Source organism: Zalophus californianus, chromosome 6 (assembly GCF_009762305.2).
Source record: "Zalophus californianus isolate mZalCal1 chromosome 6, mZalCal1.pri.v2, whole genome shotgun sequence".
Lineage (NCBI taxonomy): Eukaryota > Metazoa > Chordata > Mammalia > Carnivora > Otariidae > Zalophus > Zalophus californianus.
Window position 1 is genome coordinate 126,773,658 of NC_045600.1, and position 27,729 is coordinate 126,801,386.

Sequence of the window (27,729 nt, forward strand, 5' to 3'; positions counted from 1 at the left end):
TGGGTCCTCCAGGTGAAAATGAGGTCTTGTGGTTGTTTTAATTTGCTTTTTTCTGATTCCTGTTAAAGTTAAATGCCTTTTCATAAAGTTATTAGTCATTTTAATTCTCCTCTGAATTGCTTATTTGCATTCTTTGCCCATTTTTCATTTGGGTTATTTTTCTTTTATCTTAATGATTTGTAGGTGCTGTCTCTATAGTGTGGATATTAATCTCTTGTTTGTAAATACATTGCAGATATTTCTCCCATCTGTCACTTTTCTTTGAACACTATTTAGAGGGTTTTGGTTGCTTGTTTTCTGAAGTAGAACCTGAAGTTTTATTGGTTTGCAAGGCTTTGGGCTCGTCACTTGGTATAATTCAGTGAGTATAATTTGTTCAGTCAGGGTCCTTACCTACAACAGACAGGCACTTAAGTGAGGAACAGTGAACTTAATGTAGAGACGGGGGCCAGATGCTTTAGGATAATAGAAGAGAGGAGAGCTGCTTTTCACCTGGGAAGTTCAGGGAAGGCTTTGAGCCACACCTTGGAGGGCCCACCTGATTTTTACAGAGAGAAAAACAAGGAACGGTGTTTTTACGGGTGGATCCCGACTGAGCACATCCGTTTGCATCCTGTTGGAAAACAGCTCACCTTGTTGGCTTAGGTAGAGACTCTCATGAGGGGCTAGTTACAGAGGTGCGAGTGGGGAACGGGGAACCAACCAAAGGTGTTGAGGCACCTGGAGACCAGCAGCAGGGGTGGGGAGCTGCTACTCACCTTGAACCGAAAGGACCAAGGGAGAAAACAGGCTAGCAGAGCACTGTTAGGAGCTGGAGCTGCAAAGGAGGCAGGTTCCATCGGGCTCCGCCCACTGGCCAGACCCTCAAGATGTGGGGTCCGGGTGGGGTTGTTGGAAGGGCACAGGGCAAGGCAGAGAAGGGACAATAACCAGCACAGTAAGGAAAAGGAGAGGAAAAAAAATGGGGGCATAGCAAGAGCTCAGCAAGCACCCTGATGCCTTTAGAGGGTAGAGGAATTCATTTGCCACTTCTTTTATCCAGGCTGTTTATTGGGGGCTGCCTCCAAGCCTGGCCCCATGAACGGTAGTGAGCCGCAGAGATGCGTCGGGCTGGCTTCGCCTCCAGGGATGTGTGCCTCGGCACCAGCTTTAGCTTGCCGCGTGTCCTCTAGGAGGGTCACAGCACAGGCGTGCACGTTTGTAGCTGTTAGACCCCACGTACCTGGATCTGTGCCGCCTTGTTCCAGCCAGAGTTTATTTATGTGTGTCTGTCGGAGGACAAGACTTGAGCACGAAAAATAAGTCCACTTCTGGCCACCATTGCCCTTGGGCTAACACACATCTTGATCTTCTGCTGTTTTCTTAAACTTGAACAAAGAAACAAAAGAAAAAACCCCTTGATAAAGCTAATTTCTGTAAAAAAGAAAAGAAACCTTATTTCTATCTTGCTATCAAAGTAACCGTTCACGACTGAGCTCATTAACCGTCTTTTTAACACACGTCTCTTAATTTCTCGTTTGCAGGAATATGACACGATTAGCCACGAACAAGAAGCAGGATTTGTTTCAGTGGCTTAAACAAGTTTATGTACCACAACTTTGCCAATTCAGGACCCTCACAACCCTTTCTTTTTTAGCGCAAGATGCAAAAGCCCATTTGTGGGAATGAATGCTTTCTGTTCCTGCAGTTTCATGTTCTTATACAAAATGAGCTCATTCGTCCTTTCTGGGATTATTTTTGTGGGGCCAGGGCTGGGGGTGGGCGTGGGAGGGTGGGATTTACTTTTTTTTTTTTTTTTTTTTTTTTACTTTTACAAGAAATGTGGTAAGAAATGTGGTTTTCTACTTTCCTCTGATATCTGGCCACACCAGGAACATTGTGAAACCAAATTGATTCCTTCTCACAGAAAATAGTCTTCAAATCCAGACAACCCCCCAGAGGTAGATATGGATCCCCTAACTCTAGAAGCCCCTAACCATCTTTATAAGGCTCATGTGGGGGGGCCACCCACATAATGGTGAGCCATGTCTTAATGGCGTTCCTATTCTAAAAAGGTACCTATCCAAAACCTAACTAGGAGAATCTTTCTGCTTTTCCCTTTTGATATTCACTCACAAAGACCGCTGGATATGGTTCTGTTTTCTAATCGTGTCAGAAGTTCAGTGGCTGCATAAAACTATAGAAAAGCCTATCTTCAAGCCAATTTGTTTGCGTTACTGAAAGTTGGTTTTACCTTCCAGCCCTTGGTTCCTTTCCTGAATTTAGTCACTTACAGTGCTTTGCACTTACTTGGTCAGTGCCCGTGGCTGTGCCAGCCTGCATTTGCCTTCCTGCCGAGGGCTACTCAGCGGCCTCCCTGAGTTGCTCCTGCACACTGACCTCCTGGGAGGAGTCTTTCAGTGACCGGGTGCTGCCACCAAGAGATCTTTCGCCCCCCAAGCCAAGGGGAACCTGTGTGTGCACTCACCACCACTTTTCTCCCCTCAGTGTCTAGATTTTATTTGAATCGTGTGGTCAGGCTGTAGGGATTGAATTACAAGTCTTAAGGCAGGGCTGTGTTTCTGCCTGCACTGTGGGCACAAAAGAGATGCTCAAAGATCATAGATCATAGGGATGATGGGTGCCGCTGGGTGGGAGGAGCCATCTTACCAAACCTAACAAGTCCATTTCACATGGTGTGTCCTTGTCCTGAGGGCTTTTGGGGAAGGTTCCTTACTGTCGAGCCCAGTTTGATTTCCGCATCCACTCTCCATAGCAGCGGACAATGTGTTGACTGCTATGACCAGTGCTCTGGCTTTCCTGGCAGGTCGTGGTGTTTTGGTAAGAGAATCAAATCAACAGGTGCTTCCATTGGCCCAAGCATGTCCCCGGTCTGCCTGTCCCCCTGTCCAAAGTTTCTCTGTAATCCGAGGTTCTGTCTCTGGAACGTTCAGCTTGTTTATCATAATTTTTTAAGTTCTTTAGGTCCATCAGTAGGAGAATGGATAAATAAATGTGACGTATCATGTAATGGGCCCTCTTTACTCAGCAAGAAAGAGGAGCAGACAACCAGGAGGGACAAGCTCATAGACATAATACAGAGTAAAAGAAACCATGCACCAAAGAGTTATCTGATTCCATTTATAGCAAGTTCTAGAACAGGCAAAACCCATGTGTAGTGGAATAAAAAACTAATCTGTAGGGGTGGAAATGGGCTGAAAAGGCGCATGGGAAAGCTTTCTGGGGCGCTGGCTAAGTTGTATAGCTTGCTAGGGCTTTGGGTTATGTAGGTATAAACATTTAGCAAAACAACAAATGTACAATGAGTGTTCGCTCATTTCATCATATGTCAGTTTTACTTCAAAGGGGAAAAGCCATAAGTGAATACTGAACCCTCCATGATGATGTGTATGTTGAAGTCTTTAGGAGAGAAGTATATTGATACTGAGATTTACCTTGGAACGCACCAGAAATAAGATGGATGGACAGATGGAGAGAGAGACATGGATAGATGAAGAGAAATGGGATAGAGCAATTGTAGTAATTACGTTAATGGTAGACTCAAGGTGGTGGGTATCTGGGTGTTTGCCGTACAATTCCTTCTCTTCTGCTGTATGCTTGAAAAATTGCAGAAGAAAATATTGGGGGAAAAAGATTCCTAGGGTAGTGGTGGGGATAGGATGGATTTGGGAGAAATCTACTGTCCTTGGAGACATATACTTATAAATTTGTGTTTGGAGATGAGGATTAAGAGCCTAGGGATTTAATGGGGCAAATGAGGTCATCAAAGAAAGCCCCGTGGAATCTGACTTGGGAGGGACATAGGCTTTTGTAATGTATGTTCTGGTCACACTGGCATTTGCAAGGATGACTGGCTCCCTGAGCCCCTCAGTTGTTCATTTTCCAGGGACAGAAAGATTCAGCCCTGGGGAGGAGCATCCCAGTAAATGTAAATGAGCGGAGTCCTGCAGTTTAAGGACCTTCCTGCAGAGGAAAGATAAGCCCGCAGCAGATACCCCTGGCACGGCCATGGTCGTCTGAGTTGCTTGCCTGCTAATTATCTTCTCGTCTTGCTCTGCAGTGTTTTTCTAGTTCTGGGATTTGAATTATTGACTTTATGTAGAATTTGCAGCCTCCCTCATGCTGTCGAATGGAAGAGCTAACAGGACTTAGCAGCCGTTCCGTACAGAGTCCTCATGGATGGGTGTCCTAAGCTGGCCCCTGGCCCCTGTGCTCCCCCGGGGACTTGTCCCAGACCAGGTGCAGCAGAGACTCAGCCATCAGGTTCTCTTGCGGGAGAACCTCTGGGAGAGGAAGCTCCTGGTCTGCTGGTAAATTTAGGGCACGTGTGAGGAGTGGGGGTAGGGAGAGAGGAGAAAAATGAAAGCATTATTCTAAGAAGCTGCTTTTATTTATAGATTCTCCTAATTCTATTAAAATGAATGCCAGAGGGATATAAAACTTGGAACACGTAACACATAATAGAAATGAAAGGACATTAAGCTAAAATAGAGAACAATGGTAAAATGAGACGAGAGTCTCCGTACCGAGAGGAAGATGTGACATTTTTCTGAAATAAAATCGTCTTCGAGCACACGGCACAGGGAAAGTGAATTAAAAGAAGGAGTTGGTGAGGAGAGGACTTGGAAGGAAACATAAAAATATTTCATAATGAAAAGGAGAAAGTGTTAAATTGACTCAAGGGGAAAACAAAGACAGAGATTACACTAATTACATTATAGAGACAAATAAATAAAATGTCACTGTTGTAAAAGGAAATAAAACTAAATAATATGCGTTAAGAGGAGTTGGCTAAATAAAATGTATCAAATATGATAAAATATGTAAATAGCCATAATTTGCCTGCGCCTTATTTCCTGCATATAAAACGGGAGATTTTTGATCCCCGTGATAACACATTAATGGGACAAGACACAAAGTAAGCGGCCACATATATCAGACAGCCTGGAATCAAACGAGCGCTTTCAAATGAACGAATTGATGAATGAGATGAATGAATGAGAATTCCTTAAAGTAAGGAGTTTAAAAACACACACTCAAAAGGGAAAGCAACGCAACTACCCTCGAAGATGAAAATCTAATGCATTAAGGCATGAAAGAAGGTGCCGGTAACTCAACCTCTCTGGGCCTCAGCAATTTCTACTGAAATAGTGGAAGTTATCAGCACCTCCAACAATCAAACGTTTGGAACGGCGCCAGGCCCGAAGCAGACACTCAGCGCATATTAATGCTAATAATATTATCATTGTGGTGATTATTAATACCAAAAGGGAGGGAAATAACATGTCCTTTCAATGTCAGGCATTGGAGGCAGATTCAGAGCTAGTAAAAGGTGACCCAGAGATGATTGCAAATAGGGTGCTTCTTTTAACCTTTCATCTTTTGAGGGGGAGCAGGTTGGAGAAGATTCGTGGATGCGAAAAGTTTAGGATGGGAAGGGCAGAAGTGAAGCCAGGCTAAGAAAGAGCCAATGAGGTGGCTCAGTCGGTTAAGCGTCTGCCTTCGGCTCAGGTCATGATCCCAGGGTCCTGGGATCGAGTCCCGCATGGGGCTCCCTGCTCAGCGGGGAGCCTGCCTCTTCCTTTACCCCTCCTCCCTGCTTGTGATCTCTCTCTCTCTCTCTCAAATAAGTAAATAAAATCTTAAAAAAAGGAAGAAAGAGCTAATGAGCCATAGTTTACAAAGCCAGGACATCCCAGGCTGCAGGGCATGCTCATGGGCTCACTCCCAGTGAGGTGCCTGGCTCACAGCACGTGGAAGGTGCCCATCTCAGCTCCTGGCATACTCAGCTGGGCTTGTGCCCACCACCAGTGATGCAAAAGAGAGCCTTCTTGCTTGGAACTAATTAATGATCCTCTCTTGAGGATAAACAAGACTTTGGATTAAATGCAACTCTCCATGTCAGTTAGCCTATGTGGGCATCTGGGAGCCACATAGAGCTTATGAAGGAGTGGTCTGTTGCCTGAACATGGCCAAAGAGGGCCTGGAGCCGCTCTCCACAGTGCACATTTGCCTACTAATTATAGCTGACCCATGTCTGCGATCATTTCCAAAGGAGAACTGGGTGCCTGGAGATGCTAGATTTTTTTACGCATTTTTCCAAACTTTTCTTAGTCTGGGCATCACTCAGGATGGATTGCACAGAACACTGACTCTCCTAATTAAATGAGCCAGAGGCATAATGGGACTCTGGGAGCAAGGAGGCAGGGGACCGGTTGTTTTTTCTTCTCTTGCTCCCCACCCCCCCATAATAGCCAAATTTCCCCATGATGCATGAAGAAGACATGTGTGTTTTTCATTTTATAGGGCTGTTTCGATCTGGTAGCTCTTGCAGACAGAGCCAGTGGCAAAAATACAGACTTAGGAATTAGAAGAGGTGGATTCTGATTCCAACACTTTTGTCTATAAATTGGTCAACATTTGGCGAGTCACTTAATGTCTCCGGATGTAGAGTCATATATTCATTCTGTAAAGTATGATTGTAATGATCATTACCCAAATAGTGTTCTCATCTGGCTGTTGGATCACAGTGTAGACTTAAGACTCTGTGTAACTGAGGGGGTCAGTCGTTATCAGGGCAGGTGTGAAGTGGGCCTCCTTCGGTGACAGATGCTCCAGCCTCACACCATCCACGCCGGGACCACCGGTGCAGGGCCCAGAGGGTGGGTGGTCACCCCCATTTCCAAGAACCCCTTTCAGCCCTCTCCCCCACATTTTGCCTGGGTTGGTTCCGTATTGGATTTTGGAGGCACTGGGCAATGCTATGTACTTGTAGAGCCCTGGAGTCACAGCCCAGCTTCTGATGGGAGAGCTGAAATTTGGAATGATCAAATTGCTGTAATCCAATTTAACTGGTAATCTGTAAGCTCCTCTTCTGAGAGCCGATAGGTGGCATGCTGCTGGGGAATAATACACCCTGTGCCACCTATTTTGGGGCATTATCAGATGGTCACAAGGAATGCATTCAGATGCAAATCCAGAAGATGGTGGCCAGGGTCCTTTCTTTCACACAGCAGGTCTGGAAATGGGCCCTCCTGGTTGGCGCTCTGCCTGGCAGTGTCTTTGTCTACTCGGCCACACTCAGCAGGAGGTCTCTGCCTTGGTGGCCATGGCATGGTGGTTGGGGCACCTTCAGGCCTCATGCCCAAGTTCCAGGTAGGGTTGGGGGGCAAAAGGTCGAAGAGTGAAGGTCTTTCCCTCTTTGTTCAGGAAGGGTCACCTTCCGCAGGGACTTGTGCTGACATCTCATGTGGCAGAACTATGTCTATGGCCCTGCTAGCTGCAAGGGAGTCTGAGAAATCAGGATTTTAGATTCTACAATCTCTCTAGAAGGGTGGGCAGTGGAGAAGTTGTTGAAAAAAGAGGTAGGATCAGCCAACCACGCTTCACAGTGACTGTAGTGTGCTCCCACTATCTTATGGCTGATCAGGAAGGAGAGGGGGAGGAGAGAGCCTTGTGTTATCTATCACAAGAGAGAAATTACCTCTTAATGTTGCTCAGATGAAGCAGCAATTCAGTGAGGGGCAGGCCCTGACCTAACTGCTGTGAGGAATGCAGAGGGGCCCAAGACAGGCCAGGTGGTCCCATCCCTTGATGCTCTCTAGCAAGGGACATGCCTGTACCAATAACCATATACCAGTAGAATGTGGTGAATTATCTAGCAGGGGTGCAAGTGAAACTGGAGGACTGGGCAGTGGGGGATCACTCCCACTTTCCAAAGGAAAATAGTGAAGAGAAGGCTGGGAGAATGGTGAGGATAATAATGGTGATGAGGATGGTGAGGGTCGCGATGATACTAGGGATAATGATTGTGAGGATGATTAATATGGACAATGACAAGGATGGTAAACTCTTACTGGGCCGGAAATTCTCATTTGCTCCTTAGAGCCACCCCACAAAGTAGGTACCTCTCCCTGCCCCCCAGGTGGCAGATAAGGAAACTGAGGCACATAGAAGTTAAGTGAGTTCCTCAGATTAGACATGGCAGAACCAGAGCTGACAACACACATACTTCTACTTCGTTATCTTTAAAATATGTTATTCGAGGGGCACCTGGGTGGCTCAGTCATCAGGTGTCTGCCTTCGGCTCAGGTCATGATCCCAGGGTCTTGGGATCGAGTCCCGCATTGGGCTCCCCGCTCAGTGGGGAGTCTGCTTCTCCTTCTCCCACTCCCCCTGCTTGTGTTCCCTCTCTCACTGTGTCTCTCTCTTGTCAAATAAATAAATAAATAAAATCTTTATTAAAAAAAATAAAATGTTAGTTGATACATAGAAAATAGTTCCCACATGTTATTTATAAAAAGCATAATAATAGCGCTTGTGAAGCCACCACCTAGCCCAGAAACTAGACGATCATCAGTATTACCTGTATATTTCTCTTCTATCTTACCACTGCTAAAAGATTAAACGAGGCATATTAAAAATTTTAAGAATTCATTTGAGCAAAAACCTATGTGAATGGAGCAGCACCAAACCAGAATGCCCTGTTGATAGGAGCAAGAGAGAAGAAGATGCCAAAGCAAAGCAAAGAAATGATTTGATTGGCTGTAGCCGAAGTTGTTGCCTTGTTGGCTGTTTGTGATTGGCTGTCCTTGGGTTTTGATTTCTTAGCCTTGAGGCATTTACAGGCTTAGGTTTTGGTTTGCTTATGTAGGCTGCTGAGGAATCAGAACCACCTCAGTCTAATGGCCTCCTTGTTTAATTAATTTAACACCACCTGGCCATTACCTGTCCAGCTCCATAGGGTGACGGCTGTCCAAATGGTGCATCGCACGTGTAAATACGCTTAAACGATGCGTTGCTCAGTTTTGTTGTTGAGCTCTATAAAAATGATGTATGAGAACCCGTGGCCTAGGATTTGGTTTTTTCCCCTCCCTCAACATCATGTTTCTAAGGCTCAGCCACATTGTAGCTACCCTGTTTAACCGTGGTTCATTTATTTTCACTAAGATACAATAGTCATTGGCCAACAAATCACAATCTGTCCATTCTCCTGGCAGTGAAAGTTTGCGATTTTTATTAAGAACATCGTTGCTAAGAATAATCTTGTACATGACCCTCTGGTGCACCTATACCAGACTCTTGGGCACTTGCCTAGAATGGGATGACTGGGTTTATATATTGGGGATAGCAACCCTTTGTCTGTTACAAGTGTAGGAAATAGCATTTTCCAGCTTGTGAATGTTTAAAAAAACTTTTATAGGTGTCTTCTGATTAAATTAAGTTAACTTTTATGTAATTGTATTATCAGTCTTTTCTCTTTTTTATAATAGTTTTATTAAGTTGTAATTCACATACCATATGATACACCTATTTAAAACATACACTCCAGTGGCTTTTAGTATATTCACAGAGTTGTGCAGCTATCTCTGCAATCACTTTTAGAGCATTTCATCACCACGTAAAGAAACCCCATGCCCATTACCAGTCATTCCCCATTCTGCCCCACACCCCAGCCCCAGACAACTCAACTTTCTGTCTCTATAGATTTACCTATTCTGGACATTTCATATAAAGGAATCACACAGTAGGTGGTCTGGCTTCTGGAAGAAGACTGGTTTCTTCCACTTAGTGTGTTTTCAAGGCTCATTCATTTTGTAACATGTATCAATACTTCATACTTTTTATTTCCAAATCATATTCCACAGTATGGATGTACCAGTATATGGATGCTTTGTCTGTCTCTCAATTGATGGATGGTGAGGTTGTTTCCACTTTTTTGGCCATTATGAATCACGCTGCTATGAACATTCATGCACAAGTTTTTGTGTGGATGTATGTTTTTACTCCTCTGGGATTATACCTGGGAGTGGAATTGCTGAGTCATATGATTACTCACTGTTTGATATGTTGAGAAACTGCCAGGCTGTTTTCCAAAATGGCTCCACCATTTTACAGTCTCATCAGCAGTATACAAGGGGTCCAATTTCTTCATATCCTCATGAACACTTGTTATTATGTCTTTTTTTTTTAATTGTACCCACCTTAGTGCTCATCGTGGTTTTGGTTTGCATTTCCCTGATGGCTAATGTTGTTGAGCATCTTTTCATGTGCTTGTTGGCCTTTTGTGTCTCTTCTTTAAAGAACTGTCTGTTCAGATCCGTTGCCCACTTATAATTGGCTTGTCTTTTATTATTATATATTCTAAATTCAAGTCCATTTTCAATTATGTGATCTGCAACTATTTTCTCCCCTTCTGTAGATTGTCTTTTCACTTTCTTGATAGTGCCCTTTGTAGCACAAAAGCTGTTGTTTTTTCCATCTATTCTTCCATTCTCTTTTAATTGGTATATTTATTTATTTTTTTAAGATTTTTTTTTTTTTATTTGACAGAGAGAGACACAGTGAGAGAGGGAACAGAAGCAGCGGGAGTGGGAGAGGGAGAAGCAGGCTTCCCGCAGAGCAGGGAGCCCGATGCGGGGCTCCATCCCAGGACCCTGGGATCATGACCTGAGCCGAAGGCAGCCGCTTAACGACTGAGCCACCCAGGCGCCCCTTAAATGGTATATTTAGACCATTCACAGTTAAAGTGATTGTTGGTAACATTAGATTAATACCTATCATGTTTTCTGTTTGCATTTGTCTTCCCCTGACCCCAACTTTTCTACCTTCTCTGATTATAATGGAGACTTGTAGATATTTTCATCTTATCTCTTCTCTTAGCATATCAATTATACTCCATCATTGCATCCCACCCTCCTTGCCTCTGTCAGTTGTACCTACCACTGGCCTCTGCCTCTTAGGATCCCATGGTTCCCATTGACAGTAGGGAAGGAACCCAGGGCCATTGGAGCATCCCTTGGTCATCCACAGGATAGAAAGGGCAGCCACCACCGAGCTCTTTAGAGATGCTGCTGTGCCTTGTCCAGGAATCTTCTTAACTTCTTGGTAAAGGGACAGTTGGTAGGGGTAGCTTAGCAGATTTCACATAACACAGCCCTCCAACATTCCCATTCTCCCGATTCCCACCTGACCACCAGTGGCAGCATCATTTAGGACCATGCAGAGATGCTAATTCTTGGGCCCTACTACATGCCTACTTCCTTAGAAACCCTGGGGGTGAGTCCAGAAATGGGGGTTTAATTAACAAGCCCTCCGCAGCATTTAGAGGCTTGCTAGAACTTGGCGAGCCATTGCTCCACAGGGATCAGAAAGTCCCAGCAGTTTGGCCTCACCAGCTATTGGTTTTTGTTCATTCTTAATGTCGGCTAGCCAATCTTATAGATGGTAAACACCTCCTAGGTATCTGAGTTACACATGAAATACTCTCATGGTGGGGAAACCACCCATGTCCTCAAATTCGTTCAGATCTGGGCTATTTACATTCACCCTCCTTCCTTGCACGCTCATCAAATTTACTCTGACACATATTCCAGGCTCCTGCGGGGCCCAATAGCCCTCTCCTCCCAAAGCGGATGCTGGACCTCTAGGATCCAGCTCATTTTATGGGTCTGGGCAGCGAGGGGTGTGGACTGGGTCATAAGGAAAAAGGGCAGCAGCCCAGTAGCAGCCGTTGCAAGGCTTTTTCACAGAGGTCTTTTCCCTCACAGTTGGCATGAGGGTTGTGTATGCCGACAAAAGAGGTCAGAGTTCTCTGTTGCAGCCCGTGTCTGCCTATGTCTGATGGGCCCACTTCTTCCCCATCCTTCCTACTTGTAAGAGACCTAGGACTGTCAAGCATTTCCACAGCTTTTTGACTCTGGAACTTTAAAATCACACTCTGGGGGCTGCCATGGGGGCCCTCTGGTTCTCTGGATGTGCTCTTAATTGTTTTTAGCTTATTTCTCTTTTTTCCCCTATATATGCTCTGTAAGGCCATATGCAGAAGCTATCTGACCTCATAGCCTTTAAAAGTTGCTGTTGCCACACCCTCCTCCTGTATTTCATTCCCATGTATTACTATGTGTAATCAAGAACGCTCTGGTTTTGCATATAATCCAAATGCTGTGGATTATCTTTATTCACACACACACACAACCCTGCCCTCAGCAAGGTGATGATCCCAGTGCTCTTGGAATATATGCACAACCCAATCCCAGAGTCCAATTTTGAGGATCTATCTTAAGACCACTTCTAGTAACGATGACTTTATCTGTCAGGGTCTCAATCAGAAAGGTAAGACACACTCAAATTAGGGTAACCCTTTGAGGAGAGTTACTAGGTAGATTAACCTTCTTCAAAGGTGTGGGCATTGTTTCAAGAAACTACCAGGGACTATTAATAGCAGAGTTTTTTCCATCCCATGGCCCCAAAAGAATAAAGAGAAGAGACTGTATTGACAGGGTGCCCTAAGAAGAGCAGTGGCCTGCTCTAGCCCGAAGTAACCCTATAGGGAGGGTCGGGGGAGTCAATAGGACATCTTCACTCTCCTCTGTCCTCTCTTTGATCTCTTCCCAGGGTAGTTCATTACCAAACCCAACCCACAGCCAGAGGGCAAAGGAACCCACTGCTGGAGTCCACGTTCCTGGGGCAGAGAGCCCGGAGGAGGAAGTTGAAAAGTAGATTTCGAGGGGCAAATAGAGCTATCTGGCCCACTTCCATATGTCCTAAAAGTTTTAGTTTTATCACACTTAAGTACTTAATCTAGCTCAAATTTGTTTTTGTGTTTGATGAAAAGTAGGAATTTTTTTTTATTATTATGCTATGTTAATCACCATACATTACATGAAAAGTAGGAATTTTTTTCCCCATAGGAATTTCCCAACAGCATCAGATGATAAGTCCTTCCTTTCACTTTTGATGTACCAGCATAAATCAAGTTCTGTATGTGTATGGGTTTTATCTCTCTTTTCTGTGCCATGGGTTAGTTTCTCTGTCTCTGATGCAGTGCCTCACAAACGTTAGTACTGTAGCTTTATGATAAGGCTTGATATCTTGTAGAGCGAGTTCTTTTTCAGGAGTATCTAGGCTATTCTTGGCCCTTTGTTCTTCCATATTAACTTTGAGTCCATTTGACAAGTTCCACAAACCAGACAAAAACGCTGTCAGAAATTTGACTAAAATGTTATTTAATATATAAATCTATTTGATGTATCTGTTATGTCTTTATGATATGAGGTCTTCGTATCCATGAATATGGCATACTTATTTGCTTAAGTCTCCTTTAATATCTCTTGGTAAAGTTTAATAATTTACTATGTATAGGACTTACACATCTTTTGTTAAATGTATAGGTACCTTAAGCTTTCTAACAGTTGTTGCTAGTGTATAGAAATGCAGTGGATTTATTTTTTATATTGGCCTTATATCCAGCCACCCTGCTATAAACACCCTTATTTTTTCTAATAATTTGTCTATAGATGTTATGGTTTCCTATGTAGTCATTTCACTAATGAATAATGTTAGCTTTGTTTCTTCCTGAGCAATACTTAAGCTAATTACTTATTTATTGCTGGTGGTGCTGGTTAGTACCTTCAGTATAATGAGCAATAAAAGCATTGCTTATAGATAATGTTCTTGATTTTACAGAGAATGCTTTCAGTACTTCCCTATTAATATTTGCTATTTGTTTTTTATAGACAACTCTAACAGGTTAAGGAAGTTACCTTCTCTTTCTACTTGCTAAGAGTTTCTCATATGGGTTTTTAATTTTATCAAAAACTTTTCCTATATTTCTAATTTGTTAATGTAGTTAATTACATTTATTGATTTTCTAGTGTTAAAATACCCTTGCATTTCTGGAATAAACTCAACTTGGTCATGGTGGATTATCTTCTTTACTCACTGCTGAATTTGGTTTTCTAATGTTCTAGTTAGGAGTTCTGCTTTTATATTTATGGGTAAAATGGACTTACAATCTTTTCTTATACTGTCCTTGTCTTGTTTAACACTAAGAATAATCTGGCCTCACTAGATTTTACCATTTCTCTTCTCTGGAAGAGTTTCTGCAAGACTGGGATTATCGACACCTTGACATTTTGGTGGAGTTTACCTGTAAAACTCTCTAAGCCTGTCTGTGGGAAAGAGAAAAGATGTTTAGCTAGTGCTTCAGTATCTTTAATGGAAAATCTGACTAGTCTTATGAGCATTTCCTCTTTAGTTAGTTTTCATAAGTTATATTTTCCAAGGATCCGTTCATGTTGTCTAAGTTTTCAAATTTGTAAGCTTAACATCATTGATAGTGCTTCCTTATTATTTTTTAATTTTCTGCTTTATCTGTAGTTGTATCTCTGTTTTTATTTATAATATTCTTTGTGCCTTCTCATTTTTTAAATCAGTATTGCCGTGGGTCTGCCTATCTTGCTGGATTTTTAAAGAAGTACTTTTGGCTTTGTTTAGTCTTGTTATTATAAACTTATTTTCTGTTTTATAGAGTTCTCCTAACTTTATTATCTTTTTTCTTCTCTAGTTTATTTTTTTTTAACTTTTTTGTTAGATAATCTCATGAATGTTCAGCATGTCTACGCCTAATATGAACACCTAAGGTTGACCCTTCCCTTCTAGTGTCATGGTCATTAATGCTCATGAGTTGTCATATATAGTGTTTTCACTCATTACACTTTTGAGTATTTTTAAATTTCCAAAATGATGCTTTCTTTAACCCATGAGTTATATATACATGTGTTCGTTAATTTCCAAATGTGTGGGATTTTTAAATCCCTCTTTATATTATCTATGTCTCACTTAATCACACCATGATCAGAGACCTATGCCGTCCTAGAAACCAGTTCTTTGGTACTTTGAAGAAATATGCTATTTGCTTTAGACCTGTCAGTTTTTGAAAATGTCCTGTGTGTCTGGAGAATAGTATTGTCCTCTGATGTTGGGTGCAGAGTTCTAAGTCTGCGAGAGTACACCTCTGGATAGAGCTGCTCAGATCCCATCCACCGCCACTGACTTTTTCTCTGTGTAACCCTCTGTTGTTTAGGAATACCTCTGTGCCTTTTGACCTCTGGAATCTGAGGACTCCTTAAGGAGGAGCAGGTATTTGGGCTGTCCCTGGAAGAATGAGTGGGAAGGAGGAGGGCCTAGGCAGAGGGAATAACATAAATACTCTTGAGAAAAGGGAGGGATGTAGGCTCTGGGGAGAGGACCAGAGGGAAGGGAGGTGACTAGGGCAAGAACAAGAGACCCTGGGAAAGGTTTTATTTTTTAGAAGAGAGGCAGGAGAGAGTGGTCTGAGGGGTGAAGATAGGAGAAGCCTGGGTGGTTTGAGCTGGGTGACACTGCCATGGTAATGGTATGACTGAGTGGTAAGGATGTCCTCAGACATGCCTGGGGACTGGAGAAGCAAGGGGACCAAAGGTGAAGGGACAGGCAATCTGGGGTTCTAAAGAGAGCATGGTGGAGACAGCTGCCCGAAAGGCCCGGGACCAGGTAGGGCAGGATGGGCCAAGAATCCAGAGCGCTCAAGGTCATAACAAGTGGGAGGGGAGAATCGTGGTGAGGGAGGAGACTGGCTGGGGCCATGCTCACAGTTGCTGGAATGGAGGGGTCAGGGAAAGGATATGGGTAGTCAGGAATTTTGAGGCCAGGGTATTAGGAAGGTCATTTACCTGGGTGTCAGTCATGTGTTGGTGGCAAAACAGTGACAAAGGAGGAGGCTGAGCTCCTTGATAATGGTAATTAGGAGTATGGCAAGGGACAGGAGTGGTGACAGTAGGTCGTGTAGACTTGCAAAGAAGAAACACAGTGACCCTTGAAAGCGTAGAGACATTATTTCCTGGGAGGATGACCATGGCCACAGAACTTACCATCCAGCCCCTATGTTTCTAAGAGTGAAAATAAGAGCCATGAAGACTTACGCAGGAAAACGAGGGTGAGAAAAACTAGACAAGTGTTATTTATTAGGGAAGGTTATCAGGTAAGTGGGAGTTTTCAACTAAGACAGGCGTGTATAAGCAAATACCAAAGGGTAGAAGAGTTTTATATTTGTTTGTTTGAGGCCTTTTAAAAAAAACCCGTATGCAAAATACATACAGTGTAAGATTTATCATCATCACCATTGTTCAGTGTGCAGCTCGATGGCATTAATTACATTCACATTGTTGAGCAGCCATCACCACCATCCAACTCCAGAACTCTTTGTCTTGCAAAACTGAAACTTTTTATTAAGCACTAACTCTCCCCACTCCCGGCCCCTGGCAACCACCATTCTGCTTTCTGTCTCTATGAATTTGACCACTCTAGGTGCCTCAAAGAGGTGGAATCATGTAGTATTTGTCTTTTATGACTGGCTCAAAAATCACTTAGCATCATGTTCTCAGAGTTCATCCATGTTGTAGCAAGTTCCTGCTTTTTTTAAGGCTCAGTAATATTCCATTGTCTGTGGCTATTGATTCATGTGTCAGTGAAAACTTGTTGCTTCTACCTTTTGGCTGTTGTGAATAAAGCTGCTATGAACATGGGTGTACATAGATCTCTTTAAGATCCTGCTTCCAGTTCTTTGGGGCATATACTCAGAAGTAGAATTGCCGGATCATACGGTAAACTTACGTTTACTTTTGAAGAAACACATTGCTGTACCATTTTACATTCCCATCAGCAGCACACAGGGTTCTGATTTCTCCACATCCTTGCCAACACTTGTTTTCTGGTTTTTTAGGTAGTAGCCATCCTAAGATGTACGATAGGGTATCTGACTATGGTTTTGATTTCCATTTCCCTAGTGGTTAGTAATGTTGAGCATATTTCTTATGGGCTTATTGACCATTTGTATATCTTCTTTGGGGAAATGTCTATTCAAATCTTTTGCCCATTTTTAAATTGCGGTGGTTGTAGTTGTAGGAGTTCTTTATGTATTGTGGATATTAACCCCTTTTCAGGTATATGATTTGCAAATAATTTTTCTATTCCATTTAAAAAATTTTTAAAATAATAACAATTCCCATAGGTTTAGTGGGGCTGGGTGGGGCTCTTTGGAGGTGGTGGGTTGAAGAGGTGACCTGGAGAGGATTTGAGTGTGTGGGATGAGTGAGGAGCAGTTGGTGTCTGAATTTGGGACTCACATGCGGGTAGGTGGAGTGAGGGAAGTCAGGCTGTTACATTGGACAGGCAGAAGAGATGGCTGGCTGGCTGCAGCAGGTGCTGGCTGCGTGAGCACCTAGCCAGCCTGGAGGGTGCCCCCCAGCATGCTGGTATGAGTTGCAGGCCAATTAAGCTCTGGGATTTCTGGTTGCTGGGAGGAAGGTGGCGATGGTTTCTTTGACTTGGGATCGAGACAACCCATCAAACAAGTTAAGTTTTAGGGTTTTTTTTTCCCCTGATCTTTTCTTCTATCCCAAAGCCTTTCTCCTTGGCTAGGAGAAACCACATGCACAACTCTTCTGCTTGAAAATGTGGCATGCAGAACCACAACAGCAGAACTGCCAGTAGTAAATAGCTAGGTGCATAAAAATTCCCGAGGAAAGATTACATGGGCTTGTAGGGGTAATCAAATGAAATGGAGGGCAATTTGTGCTTTTCCAAGAAAGGTGGATATGTAGGAATTATGTAGATGCTGACAGAGATATACGAAAAGCAGCTAAACTTAGCCTGGATTTGGAAAAGAAAGAGGTTAGAAAGGCGGCGTGTGGAGTAGTTCGACCCCTCACTGAGAATTCTGAGTGATTGTTTGACTAAGTTTGTGTCTGCACTTGTCCCTGGGGAGACAGAACAGAACGGAAGTCTTCAAAAGGAGGCCATCTACAGAGAACTCTGGAACCTTTGGTACTGTGAAACACACTGTGGGATCTGGAGTCTGTTTCTGGCTGAGCAGGGACCCTGAGGGGGAATGGCTCGTGAAATGCTGAGCAGGGCATGGTCCCTGGAAATGGATGATGGTTCATAGATGGGTGAGCCAGCACTAGCCAGGAGCTTGGCTGAGGGCCACGTGGAGGGCCCTCCAGGGAAGCCAGGCCCCGTGGTGACCCAGGGATGAGTAGAGCCAGCCCTCCAGGTGTATTTTATGTTGACTAGAATGTTTTTAGAAAGTTGGGATAGCTCTCAACATTTAAACCTTGGCAGATTTCAGATAGGATATTTGAATTTCTAGCTTCTCTTGAAAAACAGGAAGAACTGGCCCCTTCCCTCTAGGGCCACAGGCAGGGCAAGGGGGAAAGTGACCACAGATTGCTGGTGTCCTGTTGGGTTTCGTGACATGCATTCCCTCTGCCACACCCTAGCTCAGCCTCCCAGCAACATCTGGTAGAAATAGCCCTGAGTGAGGGTGGGGGCAGGGCAGTGGGGCTTTGCTGGTCGTTCCCGGGGAGGGAGCAGACAAGCAGCCCAGCCCTGTCAGGTCCTCACTGATCACCCAGCTCATGAAGAACAGCCACTAAGCCCTCTGAGAGCAGGTGTGTAGCCATTGAGTTGCAAGTTGCCAAACAAATTGCTGGATCCAGTTCCACCTGTTCAGGGGATGTGTCATCGGAGTGTGTGTAGGTAGAGTACGTGTTAGAAATGCCAGTTCTCGGCTTGAGCAAGTGGTGACCATAAATCAGACAGGATCTCACAGTACCTAATGAGCACGTTTCTCCCTTGAAGTGAATTTATCTTTGCAGACTTGGGTACATGAATGATGACATAAGGCATGAATTCGTTTTACAGAATCAGAAGTCTAGAACCTAAAAACATGTGTCAGCCTGGAATCGATCATTTATTGGCAGCCGCATTTTATAACAGTTGAGAAGAATGAAAGGGGTGAGAGAAAAGTTAGTTCCAGGGAACTGAAAAACCCCTGGACCGGCCGACATGGGAGAATATCACGCTCCAGGATGGTAAGAGCCGCATGCGTGTGGCGCTGCGTCCCTGCAGGTGTGCACGCCCCTGAGTGCCCAGAGCACAGCTCCTGTTCCCACATGCCCCACAGGCCTGGCCAGCAGGGTGATACCGTGCATGCTGACCTTTTTGCTTCTGTCTAGGAGAGATTATTTTCCCCACAGGAACCCGTGATAAAGAAGTCCACTTTTTTTTTTTTTTTAAATTAGAATCAAAGGGCAAATGGGATTTGTTCCTGAACTGCCTTTGCAACTGGCTTTGTGGCAAGTGAGATGCGCTCATGTTCTTTTCTGTAAGAAATGAGGTGAAAAGAGCGATCTGCATGACAGCTTGCCATGTGCCAACTGCATTTACCCTCCCAACAACCATGGAGGTGGGACAGTTAATCCCCATTGCACAGAAAGGGAATTAGAGGTGCAAAGAAATTAAGACACTAGCAGTAAATATACAGCAGGGTCACTGCAGAAGAGCTGGTGACTGTGGGGTGGGGGGGGAGGGGCTGTTCATCCGGTCCCCTGTCCACAGGGCACTGTTGTGTGCACTGTCTCAGTGAATGACAGGCAGAAGTGAGGGGGCTGGGGATGTTTTCTTCCACTCTCCTTCCCACAATGACTTCTCGCCTATGAATTAGCACTTCTGAAGTTTACTTTGAATACAGAGGTTCTGTCGAAATTTTTTGTTGCCAGATATTCCGTAAACCATCACATTAGCGTGAAAGGGAGAGAAAAGCGAATCCAGCTCCTCCCTTGAAAGAGGAGAAGCTGGGAGCCAGCGAGGGGCCAGAGACGGGCAGCCCATCTGGGTCCCTGATTCCTTAGCACAGCACTTGCACGAAAAGCCCCACATGCCACAGGAAGAGGGCTAACCTGAAAAGGGTCACAGCAAGCCCTGTTTTTAGTTTACAAACCAGGGTGTGCTTTGCAACCGGGAAAGGGTTGTCCCTCAAGTTGTGTTTTGGTGAAATCATGACAGCTGCCTCATCAGTGGCTTCTTCATTTTTAATCACTGGCTTGGGCTTGAGTCACAGAAGCCAAATGACAGAGCATGTTTCTCTTTACGTCTGTTTTTAATTGGCATTATTGAGCTCGGCACCGCGCTCCGTATCTTCGTGTAACGTAAGCTGCCTGTCTCAGGAGGGCGAAACCCCCGAGGTCAGCCTAGGAGGTTGGTATGGGGCTGTCTGGTCAGCAGACCTTCAAGGCCAACCCTGGGGATGGACATCTGGATAAAAGGAAGCTGGGGTGATGGGGTCAGGTGAACTTGGCCCATCTCCAAGAGCGTTGTTATCTCCTCCCCGGTACCCTTTTCCCCTGGAAGGGAAACCACGTAATAGAAACACAGGAGGGGGATGAGCTGCCCGGAACCAAGAGCAGTTAGTCATTACAGCCGGGCAGCTTTGTTGTACCTGCTCCTTGGGGCTGGCTGCACCCTCTCCTTCGTGCGCCTCCAAATGCCTCTGTCACTGGGGCTGAGGTCCCCAGCACCCTGCGTGTCACAGGAGAGGAGTCAGTTTTAGGAGAGGTGTGGAGAGAATGTGGAAGAGATATATTTTTTTACTGTGGTAAAATATTCATAATAAAATTTGCCATCTTAACCATTTTTTTAAGTGTAGAGTTTGGTGTCATTAAATGCATTCTCATAGTCACGCAACTGTCACCACCACCAGTCTCCAGAACTTTCTCATCCTCCCAAACTGAAACTCTACCAAGTGAACACTAACTCCCCATTCCTCCTCCCTCCGCCCCTGGCAGCCGCCATTCTACGTTCTGTTTTTATGAATTTGACCACCCTAGGTGCCTCATCAAAGGGGAATCATAACGATCTTCGTTCTTTTGTGACTGGCTTCTTTCACTGAGCATAATGTCGTCCAGGTTCACCCATATTGTAATGTGGGTCAAAATTTCCTTGCTTTCTAAGACTGAATAATAATCCCTTGTATGCATAGACCACATTCGTCCATTGATGGACACTTGGATTGCTTCCTCCTGTTGACAATTGCGAGCAGTGCTGATATGCACATGGGTGTACAAATATCTATTCAAGTCCTTGCTTTCACTTCTTTGGGGTATAGGAGCTATTTATTTTTAAAGTGAAAAATTTGAAGATTAATTTCTCTAAAATCCTTTTTAATTTCCCTTAGGATAACTGCTCTCCATTGAGAGTGTTTTAGATATTAAAGTTTGAATTTTAAACATACCTTTCATAAGGACAAAAATCCTTTCTTTTTTTTCCCGCCCCCCCAAACCTTGCAGCCTTCTGACCTTCCTCAGTTAAGCAGCCCCAAATGACAGCCCAGTGCTGGCCTCTCTTTCTGGAGATCCCCAGATGGACCCCCCTGGTTTCCTTGGGTTCTTAGTGTCGCTTTGCTCTTGGATCTTCGGTGTAACCAGCCTGCCAGGTGTGCTGTGCATGACCATTGCTGCCGAAAGTCACACGCTTCATTCCATTCACAAGCCGAGATGCTTTTTGCTAAGAGCAAATCTTAGCATGTCCCTGGTGCATTTTCCAGGTGAGACTTGTCTTGCATACTCAGAAAGAGAAAAGTAAGCAGCGGGCCTCCTAGAGTCAGGGAAGTCTAGACCAAATGTCTGGGTCCCTCCATTGCAGGGAACACGGGATCCCTGAGGCCTGGGGCTGCACAGTGGTGTTAACATTTTATTTTATTTTATTTTATTTTATTTTATTTTATTTTTTTAAAGATACTTTTTTTATTTTTATTTTTTTAAGATTTTATTTATTTATTTGAGAGAGAGAGAATGAGAGATAGCACAAGAGGGAAGAGGGTCAGAGGGAGAAGCAGTCTCCCGGGACTCCAGGACCATGACCTGAGCTGCTGAAGGCAGTCGCTTAACCAACTGAGCCACCCAGGTGCCCGATGTTAACATTTTAAAATGAGTTACTGATATTAAAAACTTGGGAGAACTCTTGTAGAATCTGAGTGTTGGCTTCTCTGGAAGCTTTCAGGAGATCTGGCAATTAAAATATTCTTTTTTAAAAATATAATAATCATGAACTCTCAGAAAGAGTTGGGAGTGCAGTATACAACTTTTTCTGAGCCACTTGAGAGTACATCACTGAGCTGACCTCATCACACCTCATCCTTTGGTATGTCTTTCTTCATAAACAGGGCCAGTCTGTACAGGACTGTGGCACCATGGAAACCGGGGGATTGCGGATGGTACCTTGCACCATCTGATCCTCACACCTTAGTCACTATTGCCAACTGTCCAACAGTGGTCTTCACAGAAAAGGATCCTGTTCAGAGTCAGGTGTGACATCCAGCTATCGGGGCTCTTTTGTGGGGTCAGGCCTAGGATTAGGAGCGGGGAGGTACTCACCTTGGGCACAAAGGAGAAGGGACAGATGCCAGAAGAAAATTCAGTAATCGAGGTAAATAACATTTTGATGCAATATTTTAAAATTTGAAATTAATAAAATCCACAGTGAATGAAATCTCAGAAATTTACATAAAAATTAAATAAAAATCAGCATTACTGATCTTTCCTTGGCCTCAGGCTCCAATGTGGCTTCACACAGCACTGTTCCTTACTGTCTCGGGGTCTAGAGTGGTTCCTCAACATTCTCTTGACTTTTGTGACCTTGGCACTTGCCAATGTCAGGCCAGTTATATTGTGGAAGGTCCCTCCGTTGGGGGTTTGTCTGACGTTTGCACCCGGTGAGGTTCAGGTTCTGCACTTTGGGCGAGTCTCACAGAAGTGAGTCACTGCATCCAACCCCACGGCCCCCGTTTCAGTTTGCCTCATTGCTGGTGGCACGCCTGTTGATCACCTGGTTAAGGGGCTTTGTCTGCCTGTCAAGTTTCTCCTTTCCCCTTTATAAATTAGTAAATATTTTGCAGAGAGATACTTCGAGATGATGTAAAAATAGCCAATTGGTATACAGCTTGGGATTTGTTATTAAGTATATCTGTATGGACTCATGGTTTCCTATTTTCTTCTTGGACTGCAACCTATGAGAGCAGAGCGATTATTTATTTTGATTCTCAACTGGCCCCTGGTTTGGCCTGTGGGTGCCTTTCAAGTCTGGCTTCTGTATACTAGTGATGTGTCTCCAGGGTTCTTGGAGCCCTTTCTTGCTTTCTTCCCAAAACGTGGTCTTACAGATTCCTCTTGCATTTTCCCTGCCCTGACTCTGGAGTCAGCCATTTCTCCAAAAAGCCCTGGTTCCTTTTAGTACAAATGGTATTTAGAAGCCAAGATCCGGGCTCTGGGTGGGTTCACGTGCTGCTGCTTGCTCACAGGCCTATCCGGTGAGGAGAGGTTGCCTGTGTGTGTGTGTGTGTGTGTGTGTGTGTGTGTGTGTCTGTCTGTCTGTCTGTCTACTTGTCTATCTTGAAAACTAAATTCACACAGTTATCCAATTCCAATCCAACACCACGGAGTTCTTTCCAGTTTTCTTCTCCAGCAGTGAGAAAATGCTCTCATTGCCCCAGTGTGTTAACCGTATTTGATCCTTCTCCCTGTGGGTAACCAGTGTGCATGCGTTCTGTCTACATCTCACCGTGTGGTTGTGCTTCTCATGCACTTGGGCTCTGATACCCAGACTGGGCTGTCCCCTCCTGGCATGGACACCTCCCCCCGCACCGACCTGCTCTGGGCTGCCCCGGGTCTCCCCCCGGTGTCCCCCCCATGCCCTCCCCACACGCACCAGAAGCCGTGCTGTGCCCCACATGGCTTTAGGATTGATTTTTTTCAGGAGGAGGAGTCTTACTTTTTATTTTTCAGTCAAAATGAGGCAAAAATAAATACAGAAGGAGGGTTGGGTTTAGAAATCTGGTAAAATGACTAATTCCAGACAGCTGTAAAGAAACCTTTAACAAGTAAATGGTTTAAAAGGAAGATCTTCAAAGTCAAGATTGTAGAGTTTTTCAGATGGCTCTTTGTGGATGTTAAAGGTAGAGGTCGAGGCCAGATGTATAAATTAAACCTCCTCATAGGAGGTCAGACCATTTGGTTTGGCAACTTCAGGGAAAAGAGAAATGAAGGTTGCTAAGTAAAACTTAATGATTTTTCAGGAATCTGTAGGAAGTTGAGCAGCTTAATTGCAGGCTCTGGGTGGATATGTGTTGAAGAAAGCAATTTTAGGAGACTAGGAAATTGTGCAATAATCTTAACTTGGGTCAGAATTGTAATTATTGCAGTAACAGAATGTCGCTATGTGTATATGTGACCGAAATGGGAAGCAGGGTTTTTTTCCTTTTTTAAGGCTTTAAAAAATAACAACAAAATGTTCATTCTCCCTCTCTGGACTTCCTTAATTATAAATACCAGGTAACTCAGTGCTGGCTAAATATAGGTTCAGTGGCCATCTATATTTATAGTTTTCTTCGGGTAGGAGTGACTAGAGCAAGACAATTAATTTGGTGTGTAGGGTTTTATAGGCTCTAATTAGTTCTGTTTTTCTTAAGCAGATCAAGTGGGATCAATAATATTATATAACTGAACTCTGACGCCCATGACTTTGAAACATAGACTCTTCCCCCAAAGCCAAGGGCCCCCCCCGGAAGATGCCGGCCATAAAGACCAGCAGCTCCAGAAGCCGGCACGCTGCACCCGCAAGGACGGGGCTTGAAACATCTGTTTCCAGCCAAGGGCAGGCTCTGGGAGTGATAAAGTGAAGAGTTTTTTTTTGCAAAGTCAGAAGTCTCATCTACAGCCCATTCATTTCTGAGACCTTGAATTGTGACATTTCGTGGCTGCTTATCAGCTGTTCCCGTGAGGCGGATTTAACCGTGGGAGCCTGGGAGGTGGGGTGGCATTTTTGTGCACTGACCAAAGCATGCACTTAGCCAATCCCCCCAGCCCGGCTTGCTGACTTGAGGACTTAGGGAACTGCACCTGCGTCTGAGGTCACGTTCATTGGAGGGCCGAGTAGGCGGGTGGACCTTTGGAACAATCGATGTCATTTGGGGTGGATTTGGCCTGCTCATCAGTGACTTGCTGCAAATCAAATGTAATATATTAGATGGGGCTCTACACCGTGCCTTCGGAGCTGCAAAAAATGACAGGTCATCTTTTTCTTCAGGAAGGCAGTGTGCGCCCCAGCTGCTAGCACCCGCAGATCCCCTGGACCTCACACCTGCCCTATATAAGCAGTGATTTGAAGCTGGATGTACTCAAATTTAAAGGGGGGGGGGTATAAAAAAGAAAACAGGATAAGAGAGGCTCTTCCTGTAAACATCCCCAGCCCAGGCCTCTCCCCCACCACACTTGGCTTCTGCCCCTTCCTTATTTGGCTTTGCAAGCTGTTTACACTCATCCCACCTGTAGTCCTGGAGAGGCTTCCTCTCCAAGGCCGGTTAGCTCACCATGAATGAGGGGTGCCAGGCCACGTGGATGGAGTGCAGAGTCATGGCTGGCCTGCCTTGCTCTGCCTGCACCCGTGGGAGCTTAGAGGAGCTGCATGGGGCCCGGCCCAGGCCACACAGCTGGTAGATGGTCCTGGGAGGGGGGACTGTCCTGGGAGGGGGGCTAGAAAGAGCCCTAATGGCAAGACAACAGTCACGGGGCTGGGGTCTTAGTTGGCCCCAGGGCCACACTGGACAACTAATATGTAGGGGGAAAGGGGAAGACGTGTGTGTCCTTCCAGTGTCACTTGAAGTCTGTTCATTTCACCAAACATTTTTGAGCTCCTGCCACGTTCCTGACATGGCCAAGGCCTGAGGATTTACAGACAATTCCTGTCTTTGAGAGCTTACAGTGGAAGGATGGAGGGAGGGTGGGTTGTGACAGCAACCAGGGCAGACCTGGGCCTGGGAGGTCTACGAGGCCTTCCTGGAGGCAGTGGTAGCTCAGAGGATGGTTGAAAACAGAGTGGGAGGTGGTCTTATTGGGGGGAAGGGGCTGGTACAAGCAGGCTCGGAGGTGTGAAATAGCAGGTGACAGCAGAGTCCCTCCCGCACACAGCATCACCGGAGGACAGAGGTGGTGTAGGTGGGGCCAGGCCTGTGGCCGAGAGGTGGTGTGGCCCAGTGGTGGAGATCTTTATGTGCCCCGTGAGGGGCTGAGGCTTCCTCTACTGAGAGGAGGCAGAGCTGGGGTGGGAATGGCAGTGTAATGGTGCAGAAGAGTCAGAGGCCAGGGGCCTGCCTTGGTTCAAGCAGGGCAATGGGGCCACCTCTGCTGGGGCAGTGGCGATGGGGTTCAGCCAGGCTTGAACCCTTCAACAGGTCACTTGCAGAGGGTTCGGTGGCACTGGACACATGTGGGGGATATGGTGCCGTTTCAGCAAGACAAGGGACTCCTCGGGAGGAGGAGCAGATCTGGAAGTGAGTGAGGGTGGCAAGAAGATGCCAACCCCAGGATGGCTGCTCTGGTTGAGTCATCTGGGACACGCACATCGTGGGGGCTGCTCCCCTCCCACTACACTCTGCCAGGAACAAGGAGAGAGATGGCTAGGGTATGGCCTGGGCCCCCGAGGACTCAGCCTGTAGAGCACAGGTGTGCTCGGCACCCGTGTGGGTGGGACAGGCTTCACAGAGGAGCTGGTGCTGAGCCGAGCCTGGAAGGCCAGTGGGGATTAGCCAGGCAAGGGAGGTGCAGCCTCCTGGAAAGGGATTCAACACGGTCCCTGGATGCAGCTCCACGTCTGCCAGGGAAGAGTTTCAGAATCCACATGGGCAGTGGTGACTGGGACCACTGGAACTGGAACCTTCATCTAGGGGGGCAGTGCAGGGGGCTAGTCCACAGCCGCTGTGCTCATGTTGTCCACTGACTGTGACCAAGGTGGAGGCCACAGACCCAGAACTTCTGAATTAGGGCAATTAGCAGTGGGCTTAGGAGGTCCACGTGGCTATGAGGGCTGTGGGAAAACCGAAGACTTGCCTGGCTGTATTTCAGAGCCATTTATTGGTGAATCTTACATAAACACCCACACACAATTGTATACCTACACACATGGATATACACACATATCTGAATACACACATACATGTATATATACACGCTCACACACCTGTGTGTACATACGTATACCCTCCTACATCCATATACCTACACACATATGTATCTGAATACATACAAATATACACTCATAAACATTTGCACTTCCATATACATACATGCATGTGTATACATATATTTGAATACATGCATTCACATCCAGATACATATATGCCCGTATAAATACATAAACACATATCCATATGTACGTAGGCACACATATGCTCACGTACGGACGTAATGGGATAGATACGTGCATGGAATATAATATATGGCTCTCATGATTTCTGCTTGAAATGAAGGAGAGTGGACCCTTGTTGAGCCGCTTGGCCCTCTGTGAATAAACCCGCTGCTAAGGATGAAAACCAAGGTGAATGGGGTCCCCCGTGGCCACTGATGCCGGAAATGTGTCAAGAGGCGAAGGGGTGATGGTTGTGAGTGTGAACTCTGAGCTCAAATCCTGACAGTGCTGCTTACTAAAGATGTGGTCTTACATAACCACTCGGTGCCTCAGTTTCCCCAACTGCAAGATGAGGATAATCATAGCATCTACTGCATTAGGGATGTTGTGAGAATCAAACAGGTGAATGCATCTAAACTGTGAGTTTCCTGCCTGGGATGCAGTGAGCGCTCAGCAAGGGTCAGCTGCTCTTATGAGCCAAGTAAAAGTCAGGGACCCTCAGTGGCTGGAAGGCAGGAGAAGGAGGGAGAATTGCCATTCCCTACAAACTCTGTGCACCTTTGTATTGTCCATATTTTGTACCATATGCATCCATTATCTAAATTTTTTTTAGAGGCTAACAGAGTACCATGTTAAGGAGAAACCACACTCAACTCTTTTCACTGTGGGTTCTTTGATCTCATTTCTTGCAATGCTGTGGCCCAGAACACTTAGCAGGGTTTTTAATGATGTTTTAATGATGTTACCAATTTTATCAACTAATGTGTATAATTACATATCACTGTTGAGTAAAGAGACACGAGCGTTCCATATTCAGCAGATTGTTCATTTTCTTGGATGGGGTACTAAGGGACTGGCTCTAATTAATGCATCGTGAAAATACACAGACAA

General features: G+C 45.1%; 1 protein-coding gene across 3 annotated transcripts in view; it reads left to right on the forward strand.

Annotated features, from left to right (window-relative positions):
- PCSK6 (proprotein convertase subtilisin/kexin type 6) overlaps nt 1–27,729 on the forward strand; it is a 186,251-nt gene that overhangs the window by 13,253 nt on the left and 145,269 nt on the right. Inside the window, exon 1 of one of the 3 annotated variants that reach the window (XM_027570882.2) lies at nt 18,678–18,695. The exons of the other annotated variants lie outside the window; for them this stretch is intronic. Coding sequence (XP_027426683.1) covers nt 18,693–18,695 — 3 coding nt within the window. The 5' untranslated portion in view covers nt 18,678–18,692. Of the gene's footprint in view, nt 1–18,677; nt 18,696–27,729 lie in introns of those variants that run through there. 3 annotated transcript variants of the gene reach the window in all.